Raw genomic sequence first — 17201 nt, forward strand, 5'->3', positions numbered from 1 at the left:
AAAAACATCAATAAGCTCGAAGAAACAATATAATCCATTATTAAGATTGTTCTCTGCCAAATAAATATAATAAGTGTGATTGTTTATTTGTTTAAATGTCTGTTCAGGGGAATCCAAAGCACTCTGCAAATATCAACACTAATTCTCCTAAGAGAGACTGCCTACTACTACCCCTGTTTTAAGCAGAGAACTGCTTTCTGTACAATAACACGTGGGCAAAGCTGGAACTAAAACCATGATTACACGACTATGCATTAGTGTACGAGTCTCCCAAAGGGCAGGAAGTGCACACTTCGAGTGTGTGCTTTGTAAAGATTAACACACACGTGCAGAATTCAGCATGGTACTGTTTCCACTGAGGTTGTTCGATGAAGCCATATGTGCACTATTGTTTACTAGTTTCCTGAAAACTGCAGGGCTTGGCCATTAGGACTAGGCAGTCACTAAGAATACCTGAACTGAACTGACACCAGAAAAACTGCGGGAAATTCTGATAAACTAAAAAGGTTACAGTCCCCGACTGCTCGTCTGCATGTGTCTGAAGTTCTCATTCCACGATAAAGAAACCAAAAGTATAAAGGGCAGGTCATACAATACACTTGCCGTTTTATAGAAAACTCATACAAAAGGCAGAAGTGGAATCTCAATGAGCAGCCTCAGTATCCTGCCTCTCGCTTCATAAAAGATTGGCAGATGAATATAAAATCATGTCTTATGTTAAATTATTAAGGTATGCATAGATTTTTTGAGTGACTTCCTATTAAACACTTTAAAGTAAATAACCAATTAATTATAAGTATAATTGCACTGGGTAGGTCTTTTATTGCATAGGCAAGACTCTGAAAAAATAAAAATGTAAAAACAACCTCCCTCAAGCATGCATCTTCCACTAGTTTCTGTCTTGTATTTCTTCTTTCGTTCGCTGCCACCTTTCTTGAATCATCTATATCACCAGTTCCCAGACTTGTGGACTTTCTGGACCAGAAAATTATAACAAAGAAAAAGAGAGGTGGGGGCACTGAAGGCAGAAGTCTATACCGAGTTACCAGATTTTATTTTGCCAATTATGGGTATCTTTTGTTAAACGATACCTTCCAATTCTTCTCTCCCTAATTTCTTAAATAAAGGCCACTGTAACATTCAAGTGTTTAAGTCACCGTATTTAGTGTTATAAAGCAGCCATTACATTCATTTGATTATCCATTCAGCCACCACTTGCTCAGCCTAGACTATGTGCAATGCTCTGTGTTCTGGGGATACAGGACAAAGTAGATCCCCCCCCGCCAAATTACATCCTGGAGAGCGAGCACACACACACACACACACACACACACACACACACACACACACAAAAGAAGTGAGTAACATATTTATAGAATGTGAAATAGTGTTAAGTGTTAAGGAGAAAAATAAAGGAAGGAGGGGGATAATTAGGATGTGGTGGGGGGAGGGAGTTTGCAATTTTAGGTATCATGCCAGGGAAGGTCTTATTCTGAAGGTGAAGGTGACATTTGAGTAAATAGGAAAGGAAATGGAACGGGTCCTATAGCTATGGGGACGAAGCGGGGAAAGCACCCCAGGAGAGGAAGCAACCAAAGAAGGAATATGGCAGGCGCGCTCTGGAACCACGAAGGAGCACAGTGAGTAAGGAAGAGAAGGCACTGAAAATGAAACAAGAGACTTAACGGAAACAAGGTCATAAAGGGCAATGAAGGTCACTCTGAGGACTTATCCTTTTACTGTGGATACGACTGAAAGCCAAAACGATGTTCCAATCAGAGTGTCACAATCTTACGTGACAGGCTCAATCTATCTCTTTTGGTGAACAGAAAGACTGTGGGGAGAGAGGGATACAACAGCAGAAGCAGGAAGACAGAAAGCTCCAGAAGAGACATTAACAGTGGACAGGGGGGCAAAAGTGGTGATGGTAAGTCATCAGATTCTGAATCCATTTTGAAGGCAGAGCTCATAGGATTGCTGAGAGACGAAATGTGGGGTATGAACGAAAGTCAAAGATAACTTACAAGTTTAGACTGAACAACTAGAAGAGTAGAGTTCCCATTTACTGACAAGGGGAAGTCTGTTGACAGAATGGATTTAAAGAGAATAACAGAAGCTCCAGTTTGGACATTCATTAGACACCTAAGTGTAGACATTTAAATGAATGTACCAGGGTACACAAGCCTGGGATTTGGGGAGCCAAGTCATCAACACACAGTTGGCATTTAGAGCCAGAGACAAGATGAGATGACCAAGGAAAAAATACAGATAGGAAAGAGAAGTTCAAGGCCTCGCTCTGGGGCACATCAAAGTACAGAGATCAAGGAGATGAGAAGGTACAAGCAGAGAAACTGAGAAAGAGCAGCCAGTGAGGAAAGAACACGCGGAACGCATGAGGGTTTGAAGGCCAGGAAGAGAGAACGTGTAGGAAGGAGACAGCAGCCTACCGCTTCAAACACACACTGCAGGCAGACCAAGAGTCAGACTGGGAACTGACGGCTGCATCACAGCATAAAGGGAATTAGGGAACTTAATACAGGCCAGAAGGAGGTGGGGGTAAGGGGGAAAGCGAAAAATCTGATTGGAATGGATGCAAGAAGGAAATGTAGGAAAGAAATGGAGAAGAAAGAGTAGAGACACCTCTTTCAAGAAGCGTTGCTCTAAGAGCAAAAGAGAATCAGGGCAGTTCTGGAGGTTCTGAGGAGGAAATGGGGCAAAAGAAGATTGGTGGTCTTCAAATGTATGGCCAACTAATCTTTGACAAAGCAGGAAAGAATATCCAGTGGAAAAAAGTCAGTCTCTTTAACAAATGGTGCTGAGAGAACAGGACAGGAACATGCAGAAGGATGAAACTAGACCACTTTCTTACTCCCAGTCACAAAGATAAACTCAAAATGGATGAAGGACCTGAATGTGAGACAGGAAACCATCAAAACCCTAGAGGAGAAAGCAGGAAAAACCTCTCTGACCTCAGCCACAGCAATTTCTTACTTGACACATCTCCAAAGGCAAGGGAATTAAAAGCAAAAATGAACTATTGAACCCTCATCAAGATAAAAAGCTTCTGCACTGCAAAGGAAACAATCAACAAAACTAAAAGGTAACCGATGGAATGGGAAAAGATATTTGCAAATGACATATCAGATAAAAGGCTAGTATCCAAAATCTATAAAGAGCTCACCAAACTCCACACCCAAAAAACAAATAACCCAGTGAAGAAATGGGCAGAAAACATGAATAGACACTTCTCTAAAGAAGACATCCAGATGGCCAACACGCACATGAAAAGACGCTCAACGTCGCTCCTCATCAGGGAAACACAAATCAAAACCACACTCAGATATCACCTCACGTCAGTCAGAGTGGCCATAATGAACAAATCAGGAGATTATAGATGCTGGTGAGGATGTGGAGAAACAGGAATCCTCTTGCACTGTTGGTGGGAATGCAAACTGGTGCAGCCGCTCTGGAAAACAGTGTGGAGGTTCCTCAAAAAATTAAAAATAGATCACCTTATGACCCAGGAATAGCACTGCTAGGAATTTACCCAAGGGATAAAGGAGTGCTGATGCATAGGGGCGCTTGTACCCCAATGTTGATAGCAGCACTTTCAACAATAGCCAAATTATGGAAAGAGCCTAAATGTCCATCAACTGATGAATGGATAAAGAAATTGTGGTTTATATATACAACGGAATACTACTTGGCAATGAGAAAGAATGAAATCTGGCCATTTGTAGCAACGTGGATGGAAATGGAGAGTATTATCCTAAGTGAAATAAGTCAGGCAGAGAAAGACAGATACCATGTTTTCACTCATATGTGGATCCTGAGAAACTCAAACAGAAGTTACAGAGAGGGAAGGAGGCAAACCATAAGAGACTCTTAAATACTGAGAATAAACTGAGGGCTGCTGAGGGTTGGGGGGAGGGGAAAGTGGGTGATGGGTACTGAGGAGGGCACCTGTTGGGATGAGCACTGGGTGTTGTATGGAAACCAATTTGACAATAAATTTCCTATAAAAAAAAAAAAGAAAGAAAAAGAAGATTGGTGGTCTTGTTGTTGTTTTCTGAGAGAGATAATACATAATTACATTTACATTTTACATGGGAAACATCAAGCAGAAAGAGAATGAATTCAGGTGGGAGAGGGAAGCAGAGACTGAGTGATGTCCCTGAACAAGCAACAGTGATCAGAGCCCATAAGCATAGATGAAAACAGGTATGGTTATGGGCGTTCGTGGAAGTTCTCCTCTGATTGCTTCTATTTCCTTGTAAGAAGTAAGAACATGAACTGAGAGCATGGACGAGGTACTGGAAATCTAAGCAGGAAAGAATGTTCCAGTGGCTGAAATGGAGCAAAAATTCACTAGGAACAGCATGATCTCTAGGCAGCATTAACGTTCGACTAAAGTTTGTGATCATGACTTTAAAGTGAAACCAGTCAGCATGGTTGTGAGTCTTTTCCCAGTTACACTGAGCCAGACAGGAGCAGGCACTGCAGAGGCAGAAAGCTGGCCTCAACGTGGCCTGGAGTTTAGTCCAGAGGAAGCAAGAGAGGCAAGGAGGAGAAAGGTATGTGCAAGTGACTGTAGTGACCTAGAGTAGGATTTCAGCTGGGAAGAGAGGGGAATGAAAACAAGAGTATGGTGAGAGATAATGTCACAGTGGTTCTAGCAGTGGAGTCCAAGGATCAGTGAAGTCAGGACACTAGACAAGAGAGTGGGAACAAGCCCTCAGGTTCCCTTTTCAAGGTGGACTGATAGAAGTCATCAATAATCTCCTATCTATTGTCTCACTTGACCTTCCTCTAGTCAATGGATGGACAGTGAGTGTCTCAAAGCAGAAACTATGTCTTATCTGACCCTAGTATTCTAGGCAGTACCTACCCCAGGGCTTGATACACAGTTGCTACTCAATAACGTATCTACTAAGAAACTCATTTGCTAAAACATCAAGGTTATGGTACTGGGAGAAAATGAGGCAGTCACATGACAATTCAACTGCAGGAAGTACCTCTAATGATCTTCATATATATCAATGGCAATTTTGTCTACATCTTAAAGGTATGCTTCATTTTTTTTCAGAAATTTTTGATTTTAGAGAGATTTTCTAAAGTATTTTTCAAATTCTCATTACAATATTTTTACCTCTATTATCTGAAACCCAGCCTCCTTCCCACATCAAACATACACAAACTGAAGATAATCCCAATAAATAGCCTGCCTTTCATTCTGCAATTCACTTTTTGGTACAGAAAAAAACAGAGATGGGGAGGGAACATCTGATGAACCTGAAAACACTGAATCTTGGGGCACCTGGGTGGCTCAGTCGGTTAAGTGTCGACTTCAGCTCAGGTCATGATCTCACAATTTGTGGGGTCAAGCCCCATGTCGGGCTCTGTGCTGACAGTTCAGAGCCTGAAGCCTGCTTTGGATTCTGTGCCTACCCCCCCCCCACCCCTCCCCCTGCTCGCACTCTTTCTCTCTCTCTCTCTCTCTCAAAAATAAATAGATAGTAAAAAAATTAAAAAGAAAAAAACCACTCAATCTCTAGTTCTCATGCACATGCACCTATGGAACCAACTCCCTAGCCAACCAAGTATAATGAAGTAAGGTGGAAACACTAAGCTTAAAAACAGTGACAGGTTTACTATACGTAAGATTTCTCTAAGTCCTTAAAAGCTAAAAGACTTACTTGAATAAGGCAAAGTTTTGTTGTTGTTGTTTGTAGGAAATGTGATACAGCCTCATGGAACAGTTCTGAAACAAAAAACTATGGGTCTAGAATGGTGCTTTATTAGCCAAAGAGTGCCTGAGAATCGCTTCAGAAGCTTTCCGCAGATGTCCTGAGTTCCTGCCCAGAGAGTCTGACCTAAGAGACGGAAGAAGGTCCCAGCAACCGTGCTCTGAAAGGGCTCTGCATTCAAAGCATGAATGAGAAGTGGACTGGGTCCTAGACTGAGAGCTAACTGTCTAGCATACAAGTCTCTGATGACTGCTACCTTTCTTTTTTTCTCAACTATCTATCAGAAGTTCCAAAAACCTCCTAAAATTATTTCACCATTAATTACTTCCTTACTGTGGTATACTCTGGGTCAAACTCGAACAATGCCTGTACCATTTACATATAAGCCGGCACTCGAAATCACAGAGGTGGTGGATTTTATCCCTCTGATAAACATAACTCACTAGAAACGGAAAATAAATGTGGAGCTGGACTCACCCGTTCCATAGCCGCATTATGATACGGGAGCTCCTCCTCACTGCAAAGGAAGAACAGTATATGTGAAATAGTGGAGATCACAGTAGCTTTTTATTTTTATTTATTTATTTTTTAAGCTTGAGAGAGAGAGAGCGAGCAAGAGAGAGAGTGCTTGCACAGGTGAGCAGGGACGGGGCAGAGAGAGAGGCAAAGGGAGAATTCCAAGCAGTTTCCATGCTGTTAGTGCAGAGCCTGATGTGGGGCTTGAACCCATGAACTGTGAGATCGTGACCTAAGGTGAAATCAAATCGGACACTTACCCAACTGAGCCACCCAGGACCCTCCACAGTGAACTTTTTAAAAATTATATACCTACAGGTACCTATGATATACGACCATTTATCTGTCATCACAAGAATGGATCAAACTACATAAGCTTCCACTCTACCAAATTCAATATAAAACAACTGGCTATTTTATAACCACAATGGCCCCTCTCTTTAAATCTCTAGACATATGCTGTCCAAGACAGTCATTTCTAGCCACATGTAGCTATTTAATCTTAAATGTTAAATTCAGCCACAGTACAAGTGCAAGACAGTCATGTTGACAGAGGCTACTGTTTTCAATAGTGTGTATATAGGAAGAATGGTCTTAAAATTGCCAAAAAGTCCTACTGGACAACACTGCTGTAGACAGGAGGGCAGGAACCTTCTTCTGTGAAGGTAACCATTTAAACAGTAAATATATTAGGCTTTGCAGACCATACAGTCTTTTTCATGACTATTAAACTCTGATGCTGTAACGTGCGAGCAGACATAGACAATATGAAGACGGCATGCAGTTTTAGTCCCGCAAAATGTTTACAGAAACAGGTAGTGAGCTGAAGGTGACCCCCTACTCTATACCATCTCCTCAACTCTCTGGTTCAAACCATGGCCTATAACAAATGATTGGCTAAAAAAAAATGGTATAAGGAAACAAAATTACCTCCAATAGATTGATGAATTAAAAAGAAAAATCTAGGGGCACCTGGGCGGCTCAGTCGGTGAAGTGTCCGACTTCAGCTCAGGTCACGATCTCACAGTTTGAGGGTTCCAGCCCTGCGTTGGGCTCTGTGCTGATACTCAGAGCCTGGAGCCTGCTTCGGATTCTGTGTCTCCCTTTCTCTGACTCGCACTTTGTCTGACTCCCCCCTCGCACTTTGTCTCCCTCTACCAAATAAAGAAGCATTAAAAAAAATTTAAATGAAAAGAAAAATCTAACTCTATAAATCAGGAAAGCTTCATTTGCCAAAACTTCAATGGGGATGAGATTTTTAAATGTACAACAAAAGATCAAATTCATTTTTCTAATACTGTAATTCTGTGATACCACCCCTAACCTAAAACATGCTAAGACTCTTGTATTAACTGCCCAAAGTATAAAGACAATGCACTGTCTATAACAAAGTTATGTGCTTTCAATTGGTACCTCAGCAGTATTGATGTCTTGGCAATGATACATAGATTCTTGTCTTCATTTCTCTTGAACCACAAAATCCCATTTTTAAGAGTGCAACACATTAGTATTCAAGAGTCTAGTATTTCCAAAGGCATGCTTGCTACTCTGAAGAGTCCTTAGGTGAACCACAAACCAATATATAGCAATGGAACTGACAAAAAGTGTAATAGCTGAAACAGGTGGTAGAGAGAGAGTCCAAACCCCTCATTTTGAGATAAGAAAACCAGCATTTTCACTAAGTCACAGTCACTCAGCCTAATACAGAGATGCTCAAAACTATCGAACCCTGTGGTTCAAACGAAGATGGACAAGACCTTCAGATTATGCAGGAGAAGATGAGGAAGGGGCTGAGAAACCAACTCTCGAGAAAAGAAAAAACACCTCTGAGGATTTAATAGAAAAGTCTTTTTAAAAAAAAATGTCAAGTGTCCACACCTTGGGTTTTTTATGTCTTCCATTGTGCTCACAGTCTACATGTCCCTGATCCCTGCAGCCGTTGAGGTATGAATGGCACAGCACGTAACTTCTGATTTAAAAGCGCATCCATGGGGCACCTGGGTGGCTCAGTCGGTTGAGCGTCCGACTTCAGCTCAGGTCACGATCTCACGGTTCGTGAGTTCGAGCCCCGCGTCAGGCTCTGGGCTAATGGCTCAGAGCCTGAGCCTGTTTCCGATTCTGTGTCTCCCTCTCTCTCTGCCCCTCCCCCATTCATGCTCTGTCTCTCTCTGTCTCAAAAATAAATAAACATTAAAAAAAATTTTTTTTTAAATAAAAAAATAAAAGCGCATCCATCCATTCCTCAACTGTTGGCAGAAAAGGGCTTATCAACGCCGCTGGAATCTATTTCTTAGGTGAAGGGGTCAGCAGAGATGTCCCGAAAGCACAGGAACGTCTGGCACCCTTTGTGCACACCACGACAGGTGTTTCTGGAGCGAGCGGGCTGCCCTGGGCAACAGCAGTTTCTCGTGCAGCTGATGTGAGCAGATCCTGGTAACTGCCTATTTGAACCTTCCTGACTGCAAATGAAGTGCCAACTCCGGCTGCCTACCAAAGGACAGAGTTCTCTGAAGGTGCCGGGTACATTTCTGTGGCGTTCTTCTATTTACTAAACAAGACCCACATATTTTGCTGTGCCTATTCTAAACACTGAATCAGAACCAAGTTTTGTATTTGTCTGTAGAATGGTGTGGACCATGTATCGGCTCAGGCTATGTGGCCTATGTTGGGCAGGTCCTACAGAATGCACTGGTGAAATTCAAGATGAGACAGGACTGCCCTCAGCATCCCACTCCATCTTAACATCAAACCATACTACTGAAACCCCTGGGACAGAGACATGCAGGAATGTGTGTGTGTGTGTGTGTGTGTGTGTGTGTGTGTGTGTAAGTATATGTATATATACACATGTATATACACACACGTATATATAATCCAAATATATATACACACACACACATATATGCAGATATATACACATATATATATATTTGGATTATATATATGTGGATATAAATACATGTGTATATATATGTATATATATACATTTGCATATATATGTATATATACACATTTGGATATATATATATATGTATATATATTCATTTGGATATATATACATATATCCAAAGTAAGTCTTAGGCAAACTCCAAAAGTAGACACACTTGGTCTAGGATCTCCCTCCACCTCAATGTTTTACATTGTTTCCTTTTGCCCTGTCACAACCCCACCAGGATCTGATTGTCTATGCAGCACCTCCATCATATCCCCAAATAGTTATTGAACTCCTACTAACCAAACCTTTATTTATATGCATTTTTAAAATTTATTCCTTAAATTTTTTGTTTGAGATATAACTGACCATAACATTACACTAGTTTTAGGTGTACAACATAGTGACTTTTTTTAATTTTCTTTTTTTAATGTTTATTTTTGAGAACGAGAGAGACAGACACAAGTAGGAAAAGGGCAGAAGAGAGCGGGAGACACAGAATCTGAAGCCAGCTCCAGGGTCTGAGTTGTAAGCAGAGCCCGATGCGGGGCTCGAACTCATGCACAACAATTTGCCATATGTATATATTACAAAATGATTACTATATTAAGTTAACATCCATCACCACACACGGTTACAAGTTTTTGGCTTTTTTCCTTGTGATGAAAACTTTTAAGATCTACTCCCTCAGCAACTCTAAAATATACAAATATTAACTATCATCACCATGCTGTGCACTACATTCCCAGGACTTACCTACCTTATAACTGGAATTTGTACCTTTTGATCACATTCACTCATTTGCCTACCTCCCACAGCCACCATCCCCCATCTGGCCTCTGGCAACCACCAACCTGTTCTCTGTATTTGTAAGTTCGTTTGTTTGTTGCTTGTTTGTTTCAAATTCCACATATAAATGATAACATACAGTATTTGTCTTTCTCTATCTGATTTATTTCACTTAATGTCCTCAAGGTCCATCCATGTCATCATAAATGGTAAAATTCCACTCTTTTTTGTGGCTGAATAATATGCCTGTGTGTGTGTGTGTGTGTGTGTGTGTGTGTGTACACACATTTTCTTTATCCATTCATCTATCAATGAACACTAAGGTTGTTTCCATGTTTTGGCTATTGCAAATAATGTTGCAGTGAACACAGGAAACAAAAATCCTTTTGAGACTGTGATTTCCCTTTGGATAAATACCCAGAAGTAGAATTAGTGGATCACACTGTAGTTCTATTTTTAATTTTTTGAGGAACCTCCCTACTGTTTTCCACAGTAGCCGCACCAATTTACGTTCCTACCAGCAGTACAGAAGGGTCCCTTTTTTTCCACATCCTTGCCAACACTTGTTACTTCTTGTCTTTTTGATAATAGCTATTCTAACTGGTGTGAGGTGATATCTCATTATCTCATTGTGATTTTAATTTGCATTTCCTTGATGACTGGTGATGTTAACCACCTTTTCATGCACCTGTTAGCCATCTGTATGTCTTCTTTGGGAAGATGTCTATTCAGGGTCTTTGACCATTATTTAATTTGACTGTGTTTTGCTACTTAGTTGTAGGAGTTCTTTATATATTTTGGATATTAACCCCTTATCAGATACCTAATTTGAAAATACTTTCTCCCATTTGGTGCACTGCCTTTTTTAAAAAATTTTTTTTAATGTTTATTTATTTTTGACAGAGAGAGAGAGACAGACCATGAGCGGTGGAGGGGCAGACAGAGAGGGAGACACAGAATCCGAAGCAGGCGCCAGGCTCCGAGCTGTCAGCACAGAGCCCAGCGCAGGGCTTGAACTCACCAACCGCGAGATCATGACCTGAGCCAAAGTCGGACGCTCAACCGACTGAGCTTCCCAGGCGTCCCAGGTGCGCTGCCTTTTTATATGCTGTACAAAAGCTTTTTGGTGTGATGTAGTCCCATTTGTTTATTTTTGCTTGTGTTGCCTCTGCTATTTGTATCAGATCCACAAAATCACAGCCAAAACCAATGTCAAGGAGCTTTGTGCCTATGTTTTCTTCTAGAAGTTTTATGGTTTCAGGTCTTACATTCAAGCCTTTAATCCACTCATTCTGCTGCCTGTGCCTGCCCAGTGCCCCCACTGCCACTTATTAAAGAAATTGTCCTTTCCCTACTGTGGTAAATTAAATGACCATACATGCATAGGTTTCTTTCTGGACTCTCATGTCTGTTCCAATGCTCTATGTCTCTATTTTTGTGGCTAAACCATAATGTTTTGACTACTAGAGCTTTGTAATATACTTTGAAATCATGAAGTGTGATGTCTCCAGCTTTGCTCTTCTTTCTCAAGACTGCTTTAGCTATTTCGGTCTTTTGTGGCTCCACACACGTTTTAGGATTGTCCATGTACTATTTCTGTGAAACATGCCACTGGAATTTTGATAGACAGCATACTGAATCTGTAGATAGCTTTGGTTAGTATGGATATTTCAACAAAATTAATTCTTCCAATCCATGAGTACGGAATTTCTTTCCATTTATTTGTGTCATCTTCCATTTCTTTCATCAACATCTTAGAGTTTTCAGAGTGTAATTCTTTTTCTCCTTGGCTAAACTGATTCCTAGATCTTCTATCTTATTTTTTTTATGCAGTTATAAACAGGATTATTTTCTTCTCTTTTTGATAGTTTTTACGAGTATATAAAAACTAGTTGCATTTGCATTCATCTGGCACTCATATATAAAAATGCAACTAGGGGTGCCTGGGTGGCTCAGTCGGTTAAGCGGCCGACTTCGACTTCAGCTCGGGGTCCGTCATGAGCCCCGCGTCGGGCTCTGTGCTGACGGCTCAGACCCTGGAGCCCGTTCCAGATTCTGTGTCTCCCTCTCTCTCTGCCCCTCCCCTGTTCATGCTCTGTCTCTCCCTGTCTCAAAAATAAGTAAAACGTTAAAAAAATTTTTTTAATAAAAATAAAAATAAAAATGCAACTAATTTATATATTGATTTTGTATCCTGCAACTTTACTGAATTCACTTATCAGTTTCAACAATTCTTTGGTGGAATCTCAGGTTTTCTATATATAAGATCCTATCATCTGCAAAAAGAGATAGCTTTACTTCTTCTGTTCCAGTTTGGATGCCTTTTATTTCTCTTTCTTGTCTAACTGTGCTGACTAGAACTTCCAGTACTATGTGAATAAAAGTGGCAAAAGTGGGCATCTCTGTCTTGTTTCTGCAGGAAAAGCCTCAGCTTCTAACCACCGGGTATGATGTTAGCTGTGGGTTTGTCATATGTGGCTTTATTTATGATGAGGTCCATTCCCCCCATACCTGCTGTATGTTGAATTGTGAAAACAGTCTTGAAACTCCTTAGATGGACGAAAGAGCAAGAATGTTGTCACGTTTTCCTACAATGGATTTTCTGGCACTATTACTCCGTACCTGACACTTTTTATATGAAATCTGCTGTGTGCACAGCACTGATCTCCACAGAACTTTTCCTCTTCAAATCTCTGTGACGGCAAGCATTAATTTTCACAGCCTTCCAAGGAAAAAGCAAGGAGGGGACTGCTGCCGAACCGAAAGCTACACACAATGTCTAGGATACAGATGTGAGTCACAGCGCCAGCCTCAGGCACAGCTGGCAGGTGTGAGGAAGGAGTACACTACACGTTGCCGAGTCGGTGTACGAAAAACCGGTGACCCCATGCTGCATGCATCTGTGCATCTTTATCTGGCACCTAAATATCCATCAAGTAGCAGAAAGACCAAAATCCGCATGAGTGCAGAGTATTCCTTCAGTTAGCAAACTACAGCCCCAGGATCAAATCTGGTCCACGGCCTGCTCCTGTGAGTAAAGAAAGGCTCAACGGAACACCGCCACGCTCATTCATGCATTGTATTGTCTGTGGTTGTTTTCATGCCACGACAGTAGAGTTGAATAGTTATGACAAAGATCATGCGGTCCACAAAGCGAAAAATATTTACTATCTGGCTCCTCACAGAAAATGTGTGCCTACCCCTACTTTAAAAAACAAAGGTTTGGGGGCACCTAGTTGGCTCAGTCAGTTGAGCGTCTGACTCTTGATATCAGCTCAGGTCATGATCTCACAGCTGTGGGACTGAACTCCGCATCTCGGTGGGCGCAGAGGGTGTAACCTGCTTGGAATTCTCTCTCCCTTTCCGTCTGCCCCTCCCCTGCTCGCCTGTGCTCTCTCTCCCCCTCTCTCAAAATAAGTAGACAAACTTAAAAACAAAGCAAAACAAAGGTTTGTCCTCTATGAATGAGACACACAGAAGTTGCTTAAAGAAAACACCAAGCTGACAGCAAGAAGCTATGCCTCATAGAAACACAGCAAATAAAAACAACACAGTCATCCCTGGAAAGAGAGGGGCCTTAACTGCATCTATTTTCATCTGTTTTAAACTTAAAAGAATTATTAACTAGAGTGTATGTGACTGTAATTTTTGGCATATTTCTGTGAGATAAACTTTCATTTGGCAACTTAACACTTGTTAAAATCTGTAAGTTAAATATATTGACTAAATTTTGTTTTGAAGTAAATTTTGTCTAAATTTAGATTTAACTCTAATCAAAAGTATCGGTCGGGTAGAAAAGTTCTCAAGCTCTTGTCATCAAAACAGATGTCCTATGAAAACAAAAACACCTTTATTTTGGTTTCCAAATATTTATGTAGTCATAGTAAACTACAGACAATCTGCTAAACTTTATATACACATTTTGATTAGTTAAAAACCTAAAGCTTCACATTAATTTTATCTTTACTTTTGATACGATTTCCTTCTAATTCTATTAATAACTTATGACCTAAAAGCTCGATCTATCATGTCCAAATTCCAAGCATTCTTCACTAAACAGACGAGTGGTGACTGCTTTTGATACAAATGTTGCAAGTTCTCTAACTCTTCACTAAGCTTGATTTCTCCATTCTCCGGATGTAACGATGTAACCCTGTCGCAGGGACGCCCCCCGGCCTAACCCCCATCTCTGAATACTAAACAAAGACCTTCCTGTTGCAGCATCGAGCCAGGCTGGTTTGGCAACAGTTTTTATATTTATTGTGAAATCTATTATAAAACCACGTTAGTCCTATACTGTATTTGTGAATACAAATACATGCCTTCTTCACATATCATAGCAAGTAATTTAAGTCACTAAAACTGTAATTAGATATGAAGTCAGCAGCCTTCAAAGAAGATTACAAAGTGACTTCTGGCTATTGTACTGTATTGACACTGGCACTTACAACCTGAATTCACCACAGAACCAATCAAAATTGCAAAGAACTAAAACAGCAGAAAGAAATGCTCTTTGATCAAGGTGTGACAGAACACAGTGTCTAAATGCCTAGACCAAGGGACTTTATTCAATAGTGCAAAAACACTTCTTCAGGCTACAGTGATAAGCAATGAAAGGCACCAGCAGCAACCTCTAGAGAAAGCATCTTACTTAAATTAGGTGTTGTAACAAAAAATCTATGACTTTGGTGAAATTTAATAAAGCCTAACATTACACTAAAATCCATTTCTATGCTTCATTATTTTCATTTGCGCTGGATGCTTCAAAACTGCATCACAGTATAAATTTAAAAAGTGAGCGTGATCGTATGAGAACCGGTACCAGTTGGCTTCATTTTCCGAGGAGTGGTGAACTGAGCTATCCAACTATACCTTCATACAAGCGGTCGCTTTCAACGGTGTCCTCTTTAGGCCCTCCTTTTCCCCTTTCGATTTTCTTTCTAGGCATCTCAAGGCACTTCTGTGTTTCTCTTACTGAACACAAAGGAGGGTGGTGATGCACAATCCGGAAGACAGGCCCTGCTGCAAAACTACATCCCTCATCGGACACCTACTGTCAACACAACGTGGGCCAGTTGGCCGACTTCTTTCTGCTTCGGTTTCATCTAAAAAAAGGATAAATAAGAGCGCCTATCCCAAGGAGTTTTTGAGAGGAATCAAAGAGTTATCCATGTAAAAGGCTTAGAACAGTGCCTGGCACACAGTAAGTGCTCGATGAATACTGGCTAATATTATTAAGATAAATTATTGATTGACTAAACATGTTGTTTCAAGCAATGAGAAATGAGGTTTTAGGTAATTATTAGATCCTTTTGGAATGCAGTTTCTTTCATATGTAGTATTACATTAGACCATTTTATGATACAAACATCTCTTCTAGTGGTTCACTTCCAGTATATTGTATATACAATATACCAAATATACAAAGGAGGTCAAAATCAGCTGAGTTATATTTCACCTTCTGAATCAAAATCTGGGATAGAGCCCAGAAATTTATTTATTTTTAATTCCCAGCTGATTCTAACGTGCTGGCAATTTTGGGACCTACTGATCCTGACAGGGCTAAATGTGCAAATTATCCTTCAGTCACATACCTCGGTTCTGCACACTAACCCACACAAACATGCAATCATTTCCTGACACATTTGTGGCTAAGTTTGATTTATTAAAAAAAAAAAAAAGTGGAAGTGGGGGTTTAATGTGAGAACAGTATTTCATCATAGTTAAACATTGCTCTGTTGGTCTGTTGAAGTTCAGAGTCTTCTAATTATAACTACTCAGGAGAACACTCTGGTTATGCTAATGTCATTAGGTATAATAATAACACCTTAAATTTGTCCACACCTTTATATAGTACTCTATCATTTCACTTCTTCAAAGCTTCAACTATACTCTAGGTACGCAGAGTAGTTACTGATTCTGCTTTATAGATGAGGCACTAAAGTGTTATCTGAGAGCAGCAAAGCCACAAGAAAGGGCACATTCTCCAACTCCCAGAACTGTTTCTGTTAATTTGTTTGCTTGTTCAACCCAAAGAAAAACATGATACAAAAAAATACTTCCTAAATGCAAGAAAACTCAACAGAAGGAGAAAACAAAGTCTGAGTACTACAAGTTGCTGCTATGAACTATCAAGAAATTACATTTTTTCTCCAAAATGTAATCATGTATCATAAATTGAAAAACCCTGGCTTCTTCCTCTTTATAATAAATCAGAGTGGGAAAAAAATAAATTTGAACGAGAAATTAATCACTAAATTGGATGGAACCAAACAAACTGTAGAGATGATGAGGAGTCTCCAGCCTATAGGAATCTGCCTAAACAATGCCAGAACCAGAACGGGCAGATTCTCATCATGAGCGAGATGTTTCCAAGAGTCAAAACCACTTCAGCCACTTTACTTTATAGTAGTCTAGACCTCCCTCAACTCTTTATATAACATACTCAGGATAAATGGAATTAATTTTGAGAAGCAATAACATGGAGACATTTATAACTATAGGAAAGATCAACAGCATTTCTTTTCATTGCTCATATTTAGGCTGCATAACACTAAAGTTCTAATTGCTAATTATTTTTAAAACGCATTTACATAAAATGAAATGTTTTGTAATTATTTCTGAAATACAAAGTGTTATTCATTTCCATTTAATTCTGCTAAATTATTGATACAACTCATTTATTGCACTTTATGTCCCTACTAAAATACAACAAATATTAAAAATGGTATTCTTAACTGTAGTTCAATTTTAATCATAGAGGTTAAAAATGCTAGGAATTTAATAACAAAAAGCACACTGCAGGACCAGTCCGGGCATCTCCTTCATAGCAGGGCTATTAAAAATAAAGAAAATCAATATAATGGGTCACCACAGAAACATCATAATAAAAAGTTAACTTTCAATCGATACAACTTACTGTAAAAAGCCAAATCTGTCCGTGACTTTGTAAACAAGGTAATCAGCATCCTCCCAAGGTTCAATCTCTGCACCTTCTCGTCCCTGTAATAGGGAACAACGAAGGGTATTACTGGGAATTTATAAAACTGAATAATTAGTCAGAATAAAAAGGCAACAAGAGTTATTTTTTATAAAGAGCTAGAAATGAGGCATTATCACCCTAAATTAACTTTTAAAAAAAACGACTTTTGGTAATAGAATCACCATTTCCTAGGTACAGGCTTCAGAAGGTCCCATATGTCAGCAAGAACTGACAT

At 40.0% G+C, this 17201-nt stretch overlaps 1 protein-coding gene across 5 annotated transcripts in view; it reads right to left on the reverse strand.

Annotated features, from left to right (window-relative positions):
- Window positions 1-17201, reverse strand: part of USP6NL (USP6 N-terminal like) — a 276352-nt gene that overhangs the window by 100405 nt on the left and 158746 nt on the right. For all 5 annotated transcript variants that reach the window (XR_007154111.1, XM_047867688.1, XM_047867687.1 and 2 more), the window contains 2 exons: window positions 16904-16986; window positions 6225-6264 (listed from right to left, as the gene is read on the reverse strand). Coding sequence is in view for 4 of the 5 variants with exons in the window: in XM_047867688.1 (XP_047723644.1) it covers window positions 6225-6264; window positions 16904-16986 (123 nt within the window). In the remaining variant the exon portion in view is untranslated. The remainder of the gene's footprint in view (window positions 1-6224; window positions 6265-16903; window positions 16987-17201) is intronic.

Source organism: Prionailurus viverrinus, chromosome B4 (genome assembly GCF_022837055.1).
Source record: "Prionailurus viverrinus isolate Anna chromosome B4, UM_Priviv_1.0, whole genome shotgun sequence".
Classification (NCBI taxonomy): Eukaryota; Metazoa; Chordata; class Mammalia; order Carnivora; family Felidae; genus Prionailurus; species Prionailurus viverrinus.